General features: G+C 45.4%; 1 protein-coding gene across 2 annotated transcripts in view; it reads left to right on the plus strand.

Annotated features, from left to right (window-relative positions):
* Positions 1-13,606, plus strand: part of LOC144784238 (regenerating islet-derived protein 4-like) — an 83,701-nt gene that overhangs the window by 46,439 nt on the left and 23,656 nt on the right. For both annotated transcript variants that reach the window (XM_078662893.1, XM_078662894.1), the window contains exon 4: positions 5,205-5,342. In XM_078662893.1, coding sequence (XP_078519019.1) covers positions 5,205-5,342 — 138 coding nt within the window. The remainder of the gene's footprint in view (positions 1-5,204; positions 5,343-13,606) is intronic.

Raw genomic sequence — 13,606 nt, forward strand, 5'->3', positions numbered from 1 at the left:
CTGAAGAGCTCTGATTGGTTGCCAGCACTTCAACCAGGAAGGGTTGGCTGCCATCCCGACTTGACTTCCTAACTATAATGTCCCTGTAACCTTTGATTTTTTTCAGAGAATATGTAGACACAATTTGTGATGTTCTCCCTGTGGGAAAAAAATCCACATCATGCAGGTGGGATCTATGAGTGGTGCAGGTGCCTGACCCCAGAGGAAGGATGCTGGGACACACCCAGATTTGTGGATAAATGTGCAAAAAAAGAAAAAAGCTGGTCTGCAGCAAATAACACTGCAGTTTTCATGAATATTACAGCTGCACAACCACTATTTATGAGTAGCAATAGAGGCACCATTTTATGCTAAAATCATGTTTTTCCAAGAAAAATGGAAAAAGGGATAATATTAATCATAAAAAAGGGTGGGGCCCTGTTATTTGTTATGTGCCTGGTGCTATTGACGTGCTGGGTGAGGCTCAGAGATTATATATTGTGACCAATGAATCCGAAATGATATTGCTTTAGGCAGATGATACCTTGATTTATCTCACCCATTCAGAGATCTTGATCCCGTTGGTTCTCGCAGTTTTTCAAAGCTTTAAATCATACTGGGCTATCGCATCAACTAAGAGAAATCTGTACATTATCAGATGGGGACTGTCGGAATCACAGTGGGCTGACTGGGGGCTTCTGAGTATCAAGAACAGGTATCTGGGAAGTGAGATAACAAGTAAGGCTGACCAATTCCTGAAGCTTAACCTAGATTTAGTTCCAGACGAATTTCTGAAAGGAGAGAGCTTCTATTTTTAAAATGATCACACTACCCAAACTGTTAAATATTCTACAAAACACCCCCTTCCTAATCCATGTTATATACTTTGACAACAGACAAAACGCTGCACACACTGCTTTGTGAAGGGGGTACCCCAAGATAGCTTTGTGCAGTCTATAATCTAGGTCTTGCATTCCGGATACCAAGGCATACTATAGAGCCTCCCATCTCCATGTCATTAACAAATGTGTATTCACCCTGCACAGTGAGACGCAAACAGATTAGAGAGCTGAGATGAGAAAGGCCACACATTTACATAACATGTATGGGAGAAGAGACAGAAGATGTCTACCCATGCTGACCTAGGCGACCCTGAAGGCATGGGACAACACCACCATAGCCCTGGGGTAGCTTGAGAAAATCACATTGGGCACACCATTAAGGAAGGGGACATTAATAAAATAAGTTTGAAAGCTCACAGGATTTCAACTCTGGAAATGGGTAGGGATAGAAACCTGGGAGACATACTAGTGGGGGAGATCATTTGTCACACTTCAACAAGAATACCAACTGGGGCCTACCGGAGATTGAAGGACCTTCAGCGGGCACACACCCTCTGTGCGGAAGGGATATAAAGGAGAGATATCCTTGAATGTACCCCACTGGAAAGCTGGTTGTTGGGATGTGCAATCACACAAAAGCCAGTGTCCAACTCTACCGCACTATACTCAACAACACCCTGGATAATTTACGGAGTTTCTGAAAACATTGGTAGATCGATCTAGGAGTCTTTGAGGACATGGATTGGGAAGTGGCGGTTGCACCCCAGGGAGGGAGCAATCAAAGCCTATTTGTGATTTTATGCTGTTTAATATTCTTTAGTGAATATATTACACAACAGGAGGAAACTGTTTAATATGCGAACAGTGCCAGACTTGCACCTCCTAAGATGCATCAGAGACAAGTGTACATGCATCTGGAGCTGCCCAAGAGTGATTGTCTGCTGGAAAGAAGTCTTACATAAATTTGTTTTTTAACTCTTTTTTTTGGCCGTATTAACAAGTATTAGATCATTGTTATCACACCATGGAGAACAGTCGTACATTTCATTTGTTAGTCACTCACAACTAGTCCAATACAACCAACAAGTAAAAGAAAACACTCCCTAACCCAAACTTGGACCAGATAGACCTATACAGTTACAGAATGATGGATGCCGTCTGATACTTGCTAATACGGCCAAAAAAAGAGTTTAAAAAACAAATTTATGTAAGGCTTATTTCCAGCAGACAATCACTCTTGGGCAGCTCCAGATGCATGTACCCTTGATATCATGTTGGTGGAGGAAGCTCTCGAGTTTTTCAGGCCTGATTGTACTGTAATCAACGCACTCTATTCACACACTGATGTGATGAGAAGTTCAATGAGGGCTTTGGAATAAAGACTATCTTACCACTAAATGGCAAAAAAAATTCTATTTCAGTTTTTTTCACTTGCACTTTAAATGTGTCATTGAAATTGAATGGCAGATACTGTAAACAAGGCCACAACTAGAAGATGAAATGTGTTTGTTCTGTTATGAAACCCCTTGCATAAAATAAACCACATGTATCTTATACATCACAGAAGTTCTTTCTGATTTACACATTTCCATGGTTGAGTACCCACCCTTAAATGTCTGTGAGGCATTACATTGAGAGTAATTTATTCTTTCCAAGTTACAAAAAACACAGGCTGGTCACTCATTTATTCAGCTTTAGTGTATTAATTACTGAGTTCTGAATCTCTAACCGTACATTGCTTCCCCGAGTGACACTCAGACTGCACTGCCCAGTACTTAAAGAATGCACTCAGTGATCAGTTACGGGACTTCATAATAGGATGAACCTAGGACATCAGAGGCAAAGGGACCCGATCGATAAATTTGGGACCATAAATTCCAATTTCCTATCTTTGACCACCAAAGTGTTTCCACTAGTCAGACACTTCTCAAGTGCATGTACAACAGAAAATCAAATGCTATTACCATGTTAATGTAAATGTAAATGTAAATGTATGTAAATGTATTGCGACTTATATAGCGCACGTATCACCCGAAGGTATCAAGGCGCTTGCTTAGGGAACCCGTCCTGGTATTCCCTTGTGAGATACCCCGGCAGGGTATCCACAAGGTGAAAGCCAGGCATCCCGCCGCGAGGGGCCGTAGTGGAGATTAAGCAAGCTATTGCCCAGAGTCGCAGAGTGTGACCCCGTGAGTCGAGTAGGCACCGGAGCGTGAATTGTCGAGTCCGTGGAATTTTTGAGCCCGAGACCCGCCGAGGCTGGGAATCGAACCCTGGTCCACAGCCGATTTCAGCTTCCGGGTCTGCCGCCTCTAACCACTGAGCCACGCTTCTCCACTAAAGTACTACTAAATACTAAAGAGATCACCAGGGAACTTACTGAATCAATTCTCCTTTCAGCTTTGGTCCATGGTAGAATGTTAGACATCAGTTGTAATCCCAAAGTTAGCAAAAAACCTCGGTGCTACCATTTGGTTTGAAAATGTGCTCAGTATACTAGTTCCACTGTAACGGGACAGTTTAATTCTGACGTGTCTAATGTTGGTACATAAGAGCTAAAGCCATTTCCGATATCCAGAGTAATCACTATGCATATTATTTCCAAGTAGATTAATCGTATGCTAATTTATCTCCGGTAGATGCATGACTCTGGTTCACATGGACTACCATGGTTTAATTCTTTAAACATGCTATACGATTACACTCACACATTCACCTAGTCAGTCATAATTGTGTATGCTAATGGTTGCTTGTGAGGTGGAGGTGGACCTGCAGGTAGATGTGTACTATTCATTATGGGAGTTTACCTAAGTTGGGAATGGATGTTTTCAAGCTAAAGGAGGTTTCCTGAATTTTGAGGTGCATGTGTTGCACTCATGGTGGTGTAGGAGTGTTAATAGTCACACTAGATGTGTTCAAGGTAGTGAAAGTCTGTTGGCGGTGGAAATATGTGTGGTCTCTTGATGGTTGTGGGAATATGTATGTTAAAGGGGGAAAATGTTTGCTGATCATGAAAATTAATGGAGATGACTAGTTAATGATAATGGAAGTTTCTGGCATTGGTTATGGAAATGGAGATGATTGATTGCTGACACTGCATGTCTAATACTGTGGGGAAAAAACTGACTTATTCACAACAAAGCGTATGTGCTAATGGTAGTTTTTAAGTTGATGGCTGGTGCTAGTGGGTCAGATTGTCTCTGGTTGGCGATAAAGATGGAGGTGTGATGGTGGAATCATTCTGTTCATGGCAGGAATAGGAGTGACTAGTTAACACCTAGGTTTGCTGGGGATGAAATTCAACTGCTGATGAAAACTAAAGTCTGTTTGTTAGGACAATACTTGTAACCCTGTCAGTAACAGAAAATAAGTTCATAAGACAGGTAGCCGCACTCCCCCCGAGTACACCGCTTCTTCCCCTGAGGCTTGACCTAGGGTTACGACCACTAGCTGACGAGATAGGCCTGAGACCCATAGCCTTTTGGCGCAGGCTATGGAGTAGCAACGATCTCGCAGATTATAGGGCAGAACTGGTCGAACTACTGAACCACCCCAAGGTGCTTAGTGTCCCTTGGGTCAAAAATATTCAAGCCACCTGTATGGAATTGGGGCTCCCTGATCTATGGACAGACCCGGCAACGGCAGCATCCAACATCTCTAAGAGGTCTCTGTCGAATTTGTACTATGAACGCAAATTGGCAGGGGCCAAAGCTGCCCAGCCAGATGGGTCTTTATCAGCTGTGTTCTTGCAAAGTAAGGACCTTTATAGGTTTGAAAAGGCACTGGACCCTATCTACCCCATACTTGCCAGAAAACTGTTCCTCCAGTGGAGGTATGGCACATTGCCCCTCCGATCTTTTACAAGCTTGTGGTCATCGGCCTCCCCTGTAAAGCACTGTCCTGTATGTGTGGACAAGGAGGAAAATGACCTGCATGTGGTCTTTTTCTGTCCAGCCTATAAGGCGGCTAGAAAGTACTGGCTCCTTCCGTTGATAAGGAATATGGGTGGCAGGGAATATGCACCAATGTACAGGATTTTAAAATCTGATGTTACTGGCCCAACTGTTTTTGCACTTTCAAAGTTTTTTATCAATGTCTGGTATACGCGTAATCGCTTTTTAAAGATGTTGGGTAGCGTCTAGGCATTTTTATCTTCTCTAAAGATGTTTAATCCTGTATAGGAGCCTTTTAATATATGTATCCAATGTTTTATCTGTTATGATGTGCTTACATGTGTTTTTTCTTTCTGTATTGTGCATCTTTTATGACCTAATGGTCGAAATAAAGATTGGAAATAAAAAAATAAAAAAAATACTTGTAATGGAAATTAAAACTGTATGTTTATGATGCAGGTGTTCAAAGCATGTGCTTCTGTCTCTACAGTTTGAGTGTCAAGATTATGGTCATGGGGCACATTTGGCTTCCATCCTGGACGACTCTGAAGCAAGCATCATTGCCACACACATTTCAGCCTATCAGAAATCCCATCCTGTTTGGATTGGACTACATGACCCAGAAAAGGTGAGGGACCATAAATATGCATGGTTACAGAAGAGTAAAGGGGACCTATGTATATGTTCCACACTGTATTCTGTACATCACGCTGGGAGCAGCGTAACCTAGAAACTGTAGCAATATTTAGTCCTTCTTTCACCCTCTGGTGAAACAGTATATATATTCACTAAAAAGACCAAAGGTTACAGTAGTTCCCTAATATAACTATAACTCATGTCGCAGCAATGCACAGTTTTCATATTATTAATTTGATTGCAAATGTTGCAGTTATATTATCAATGATGTCATGGAAGATGTCAGGGCTGTTATGTGGGGTAATTAACAGTGCATGGTGAGTTATATTTACCTTAGGGCACAAGTTTTACTTTCTTGAGATATGTACAACTATAACTGCTGAATTTCTTTGGATTTTGTGTGTAAAATCTGAACCCTGTAACCTTTGATTTTTTTGGGTGAACTTCTAAGTTTTTTAAAAATTCTAATTCCTAACTATAATGTCCCTGTGACGTTTGTTTTTTCAGTGAATTTCTAGTTTTTTAAACATAATATAGTATTCAATTGCCATATGTTAATCTAACCGCCACCGCGCACATGGAGCCAGGGCCTGGCTTGCGGCTAAGCTCCCACATGCAGCTAACTCCACGCCGTGCACGGCCTTGGGCTGTACGCAGCGGGGTGTTGGCCACTAGACTTGTCCTGTTCCCCGGCCCTGTGACCCCCCTGAAAGGCAGGCAACCTGGAAGGGGGTATGCACCACCCCCCCGGGCTGATTTCAGCCCCGAGGTCTACATCCCCTGGGGCCTGGTACATTTTGAGGGGGGATATATGTCCCCCTCAGGGGCCAATTTTGGGCCCTGTGACCCCATCCTCTGGGGGCGGTACATTATTTTAGGGAAGGTGGGTATATACTCTCTTCCCTGAGCTGTTTCTGACCCTGTGGACTCCATCTCCTGGGACCCACCACTGTAATAGTGGTGAAGGAACACAAAAGCCTCCTACCTGGGCTGATTTTGGTCCCAGGAATCCCATCCCTTGGGGTCCAGCACTTTTTGTAAATAAGGGAGGGTGGCACAGAGTCCTCCACCTTGTGCTGATTTCAGCCCCAGGCACCCCTTCTCCGGGGCCGGGCCAATAAAGGGTGCATTTCCTGATGCCCACCCAGGGCACCCCACACGTCCTCATTGGGGTCCGTGGGGGGAGCCCTAAGGCACCAGCCAGCTCCCCGCATCCAGCGGGAGCTGGCATTGGTGGTTATAGTTAGAAAATAAAATTGAAAAAACATTACAAATTCACATAAAAACTCAAAGGTTACAGGGACATTATAGTTAGGAAATAGAATTTAAAAAAACTAAGAAATTCACTGAACAAACCAATGGTTACAGGGACATTAAAACTAGGATCAGATTTCACTTGTACAAAACCAGTGACATTTTGGAGTTATAGTTACATGAACTATCTATAACTTATGCCCCCACAATGCACTGCTTACGACCTCACTTATTACATCACTCATGCCGTGGTCAATGACATCACTGGTACTCCTTGCACCCCCGCAAGCCTCAACAGCAGCAAGGAGAACCAACAACCAACACAGGAGGGAGAGGCGGAGTAAACACCGCAAACACTACCAGTAGAGGGAACAAAAGAAGGAATTGGAGAAAATGAGGCACACCAACTACAATACAGTCAGTAATCTTACTGAGACAATGTTAACCACAGCAGAGATTCAGCTTCTATCTCTGGGACTCACATATTGTCCTGTCAATCAGTTCTCATACAATCAAACCAGAATTTACGTTTTTACGTTTATTAGAAAAGTGAAGCTCATCAAGCATTTTCAACTTAACAAACCCTCTGCAGTTCCTTCTAATCTGCCATCAGGTATGGTCACCTTTGATATCGATCTTCAGGTGAAGGATATACCCAATCTGCAGGTACTGCAATCTTTGTCAAACGATGATGAGAATACTAATGAATCTACACAACAAGTTATGACTGCAATGGGTATTAAGATCAATAAAGCGGTCACAAGTCCGTTCCACCCTGCATCAACATTTTTTCCACTGATGCCCAAAGATGCGGTGGACATCTTTATGACATAGTTTTAGAAGAATTTAAGCATCCTAATAAGACCATGATGTCAAGTCAACATTGCAGGAATTTTAAGAATGCTCAATACCACACTTTGATTAATAAATTGAAAAACAATCATGACGTTATCATAAATAAATCCGATAAGGGTGGTGACGTAGTCTTGTGGCCTAAAACCCAATATCTGACAGAAGCCAACCACCATTTGTGAGATGCTTTGTGCAACAGAAAGTCTTCGAAACAGGAAATACGGTTGGTCCAGGAAAAAGTGGGAAAATGCCTCGCACAATGGAAGAGGCAGGGCTTTTTAACCAAAGATGAAATGAGCTTCTTGAAAGTGGAGCATCCTGTCATTCCCGTTCTTTATTTCCTCCCTAAAGTTCATAAAAAGACAGTTCTGATTCCAGGACGGCCCAATATTTCGGCCCAAAAGAGCATGCTGGAAAGGTGTCTAAATATGAAGACTATTTCATACAGCCTCATGTCATCTCTTTATCATATTATGCTGAAGGACACTACTGACTTCTTCAGAAAGATCAATAATGTGATATGGTAACCGAGTTACTTTTTAAAATTTGTATTTATCTTTTATTGATAAATTTTCAAACAAAGAGGAAACAAAAACAAATGTGCAGCTGATCATCATACATACACGCAATATCACATACAGAACCGTAGTAGCGAAGGGGAGATATTACATTGTTTGATGAAGAACATGAAATCAGGAAGTACAAGCAGTTCATCATTAGCAATTGGTCCATATCACAATGTTTAATCGTCCACAGAGCGGGTCAACATACAGGCAGTATACGGTCCCCACACATCTCGGGGTCTTGATATACTTGGTAGCTCTTCTGCATAACAAAGAAGTTGATCACGACAATAGGCAATATCATGCAGCCATTGATTTAACAGTGGTACAGGCTTAACGTCCCAAGTTAAGGCTACTCTACATTTAGCCAGTTGCAGGGACAACGCCACCAGTTTACGTACACCTGGTGGAAGCTTAGAGACATTTCTCAAGAGGCACAGCTTCACATCATTAACAATCTGAACACCCACCATTTCAGTCAGCACTGTTACCACTTCATCCCAAAAAGCAGACACTTTGGGGCAGGCCCATGTCGAGTGCAGAAAGTCTGCGCTATCCATACCACAGCGTTTACAGCAAGACGAATCCCTCAAACCATACCTATATAGTTGCACAGGAGTATAATACAACTGATGTAGATACTTGTAATGAAGGAACCTAAAATTTCCATTGACCGCAAAGCTCCCAGTCATTCTGCAGCTTTCTTCCCATTCATCATCCGTCAGCGGCTGTGTTAGGCACGCATCCCATTTAGCCCTAGAGGCCTGCAGACCCACACCTTCATCAAGTTGCGAGAGGTGGTACAAACGTGAAACTAGTTTAGTCTGGGTTTGCGTAGTGTATATGAGCTGCAAGGCCCCCAGCACTGAGGGCTCCTCAGGAAAACATGGATATAAGCTATGCATAGCAGAGCGAAGCCTGGCATATGTAAAGGTGGACATAGCCTCATTCGCACCCTCTTTCAAAAAATCCTGCAGGGAAATAAATGTCCCACCCGAAAATGCATCACCTATGGTCAGTACCCTCGCAGCTTGTAACACTTTAAGGGCACCTGCTTCCCCCGTTACAGACAGCGCTGCATGATGAAGCAAAGGCATATCCGGCGCGTACAGTGGAAGCTGCCTCGCCCGTTATCCTAGCACATGCCACGCCCGAGCTGTGCACTTAACCGTGTCCACCTCATCCTGTTCGAACACTGAATATGGATTGATAAGCATAGCCTGCAAAAGTAAAGGGTGTACCGCGCCAGCTTCCACCGCTACATGCGGCATGAAGGGCGGCGCATTCCGCCAATAATAAGCAAATTGTGCCTGAGCACATAAATAATATAGGTAAAAGTCTGGCACTGCAAATCCGCCCATAGCATATCGTTTCATCAAAGTGTCCCAACTAATGCGGGATTTCCTGCCCCCCATGTCAGAGTGATCAACAGTGAGCGTAATGTAGTAAAGAAATGCTGCTTTAGCACAATAGGTACATTAACAAATAAATATAAAAATGTGGGCAATACCACCATTTTAATTAATGCAACCCTATCAGCAAATGTGAGGGGTAGGCAAATCCATCGAGCCACCTGATCTTCGAGCTTCGAGATCGCCGTACCATAATTTGCCCGTATAATAACCTGGGGATTCCTGTGCATCCATACTCCAAGATATTTTACAGGTTACGTAGCCCACTCCAGAGGGTAATTCAACATAAACGGTTTAGTACAGTCGGTAAGAGAGAATATTATAGATTTATTCAAATTGATGGCTAGCCCCGAGTACCACTCAAAACGAATGTATTCTCTAATAACCTGTTCTAGATGTTGACCCGGCTCCCTCACATACAGAACCATGTCATCGGCATACATGGATACAGCTAATGGTCTTTGGTAGAATCTCAATGCAGACCCTGCATGCCTCAGCCGCGGAATACACGCAAGCGGTCCCAACACCACCGCAAAAAGCAACAGTGACAGCGGACAGCCTTGCCTGGTACCCCGCTTAATCAGAAATAACTCCGACGTGTGTCCACCAAAAATCCAATCGGGACCAAGTGTTATGCGCATATGTATAGCATGTTCCCTCCTTTTCCACAGGATGTCGCAGCCGCCATACATCAAGAAGTCCCAGATCACTCATACCATCATGTACAGCTTGCACAGCCTTTTTAACAGCCACAGACTGTCTCGCAGACCGATCCAACCCTTGATTGATCACCACATCAAAATCCCCCCGACAAATTATGGCAGACGGTGGTAACTTATAAACTTTGATCCACAGTATTTGAAAGACCTCCGGATCGTCTACATTTGGACCATAAACATTCACCATTGTGATAAGAGTACCACATAACCTCCCCTGTACAATAATATACTGGCCTTCGCCATCAATCTCTTCATAACAGCTTTCAAAGTGAATGGTCTTTTTAACTAATATCATCACTCCCCTTGCATACAATGAATAGGAAGAGGCAAAGCGTGCACCAGACCACTTTTTTGCCAACCTCCAAGGCCACATGTTGCCCGAGATGGGTCTCTTGAAGAAACGCAACTTGAACATTGTGACGGTCCAAATATGCCAGGACATGCCTAGTTTTCTTCGGGTTATTTAACCCCCTGACATTCCATGTTATCCAAGTGATTAACCCTTCCCCCTCCATTATATGCTATGCGGAATGAGCACATAGTGTAAAGAATCATATTGCGCACTACCAGATGAATGAGACAGTACATTAAGAATCCAATCAGCGGCGCTGCACTTAAAACCCCCTGCAACAAACCCACTCTCCCACCCTAGCACCGTAACCATGCCAAGGACATCCCCATATCCCCCCGTAACCAGAAACACAGAACCCAAAACAGTCCCACCCACCGTGAGTCCCCAGGGCACTCACCAAACCCTCCCTCAACACAAAACATATTGCGGTACTCCCTCAGGAGAGACACCAGGGCCCATCAATCCCCTCAAGAAAAAGAGGGGAGGTCGGGGCTACTCTCTAATGACATACCCCCACCATCCAAAAGCATGATTACCCATATTCATATCCAAAGACCATATAGAAGAGGAAACCCTCCCAAACCATGTTGAGTACAATTTCAATAACCAATGCTATAGCACCCCTCCATGAAAAAGTGAGAGCTGGACATAATGAAGTACACATGTATGCAGTGCAGCTCCCCCGTCCCAAGGAATCGATCCAACAAAAAATTATCAGGTAACAGTCAATCAAAGGCGGCAACATAGCCAACAATGCGCCCTTGTAGGATGCCTCCAGCATGTCCTGGCGCAATAAGCATACAACCCTACAATATAGAGCAGGGACACCCTGCTATAGGAGAAAATGAATTTGTTAGCACACATATTTCAACAATTGCAAGGTATTGTATGTCAAAACACAAGATATACAACAGCGTATCCTATAAACTCGTCAGTCTTCAGCATCGGACACGTCCTCGGTATCCTTGGCCTTTTCCTTACGTTACAGCTGCCTGACAAACTGCAAGGCATCCTTAGGTGTGGTGAAGATCCTCGGCTTGCTGCCATGGTGGATCCGTAATTGTTGTGGATAGAGCATTGCATACTGAATTTGTAATGCTTGCAGTCTCTTCTTAATCGGTTGGAACTCCCTCCTGGCCTGCTGCACCACAGTAGTAAAGTCCGTATATATTGCAATTTCCATCCCTTGGTATGTGGTCTTGCCCATCTCCCGTGCCAGTCGAAGTGCCGTATCCCTGTCTCTATAATTAAGGAGCCGGGTGATTATTGGCCTAGGAGGAGCTCCAGGGACAGATTGCAGAGCCAAAGATCGATGCGCCCTCTCCACTACCATAAGCGAGAAAAAAATGCTCTGCCCCAAGCATAGACTTAAGCATTTCTTCCACATACAGCTCAATTTTCCCCACGTTGGTTGTTTCTGCCACTCCCGTGATGCGCAAATTGTTCCTGCGCGATTTGGCCTCCAAGTCCTTGTTCTTGGACTGTATTACCGACAGAAGCTTGTCCATTTGCGCACAGGAGGTGGTGACCGCCTCAACCCAATCCTCCGCAGTGGATATGTGTTGTTCAGCTTCCGTCAAGCGGGCACCATGCTTATCCAGCTTGGAGGCCATAGTGTCCATGCGGAGATTCAAATTGTCTATTTTTCCATCTATTGTGCGCGAACTTTGCTGCATGGCCAACATCATGCCCTCCAATTTGCTACAGCTGCCAGCCTCCATTTCTTGTTCAGTGTCCGACACAGCAGGGGTGGTGGACTTTTTCTGTCGCTTGGACTCGAATGACAACTTAGATTGCAGCGGTCGGTCCGTCTTACCCATGGCAGCCACACACCAGCAACACCTGGCTGCACCAGATCACGCAGTCGCCTCTCTCAAGCCCAAACAACACCGCTGCACAACTTCCACCGACAATGTGCCACAACTATCCACCGGCACTGGCAGACCCTCATCCACCAGGAGGTACTGCGTCAGTCAACAGGTAAAGCGGAATGTTCAGTCCCCTCACCTCCACAGCTATTCACAGGGGGCAGCCCCACACTGCCACAGAAATGTAAGACCGAGGTAGTAGCAGAGGCAGCAGCACCACATCGATAGGGCGTCAGACACCGCGCCACATGCCTCAGCGTAGACCGCACCACCATGCGGCGTGGTCCAAATCACTTTGGAAAGGCGCAATGCCCGGCACTACCGCCCCACCAGCAATGCACCAGCTGCAGTGGTAATAGTAGACAGGTCCACGGCAACGACGGTATCACAGAGGGGCCAACAGCCAGTCACAGCAGATGGACAGCGTCAGGAAAGCCCCAGCAACTGTAAAATGGCGGCAAGTCACAGCGCATAGACCAAGCGCCGAGGGCCCAAGCTCCACACTTCAATCAACGTCCAGCCACAGACAGTGCATCTCACAGTGTCGCAATGTCCACAAACAGCCGCCGCCACCTCAGATCTCGCCACAGGCACCCACCGGAGAGCCCGCCCCGGTCTGAAATGGCGATGCTGAAATGAAGGGCCCCCCGTACTCCCAGCAGCCTCCAGGTAGCCCCAACGGCCTGCGACAGCCAAATGCAATCAGCAACATTAAAGCACAGAGTCACTCCGCCATCAGTACCAAAGGGAGGTCACCACATATGTTCCAATAGTGGCGGACCCAAAATGGCGGCAAATCACTGCAGGGACACAGGACAGTATCAATATCAGTCCCGCTTGAGCAAGAGGATCGGATTCCAATTGAACTGTCCCACTGTGCTGCTATGCTGGCTCTCTTTCCCCACAGCACAAGCACACTGTCCCTCAAGCTGCAACCACCGCCGCAGCCATCACACTGTCCGCCCCACGGCCCACCTCCACTCCGCCGCTCGGGTGATTCAAACCAGGATAGCGCTGCTCACACGGCTGCTGCCCCTCACCTTCTGTCGACGACTGCCACCTCGATGAGACGCTCCGGACCACCACTCCACCACCGGCGATAGTGTCTCACTAACCGGCAGCGTGATCAGATTCAGGCGGCAGTCGCGTACACAACATGGAGGCAGGGGGCAGGCAGGATGAGCCTCCACCGCACACGAGACCCCGATACAGGCCAAAGTACACTCCACACAGGCC

Source organism: Lissotriton helveticus, chromosome 10 (assembly GCF_964261635.1).
Source record: "Lissotriton helveticus chromosome 10, aLisHel1.1, whole genome shotgun sequence".
Classification (NCBI taxonomy): Eukaryota; Metazoa; Chordata; class Amphibia; order Caudata; family Salamandridae; genus Lissotriton; species Lissotriton helveticus.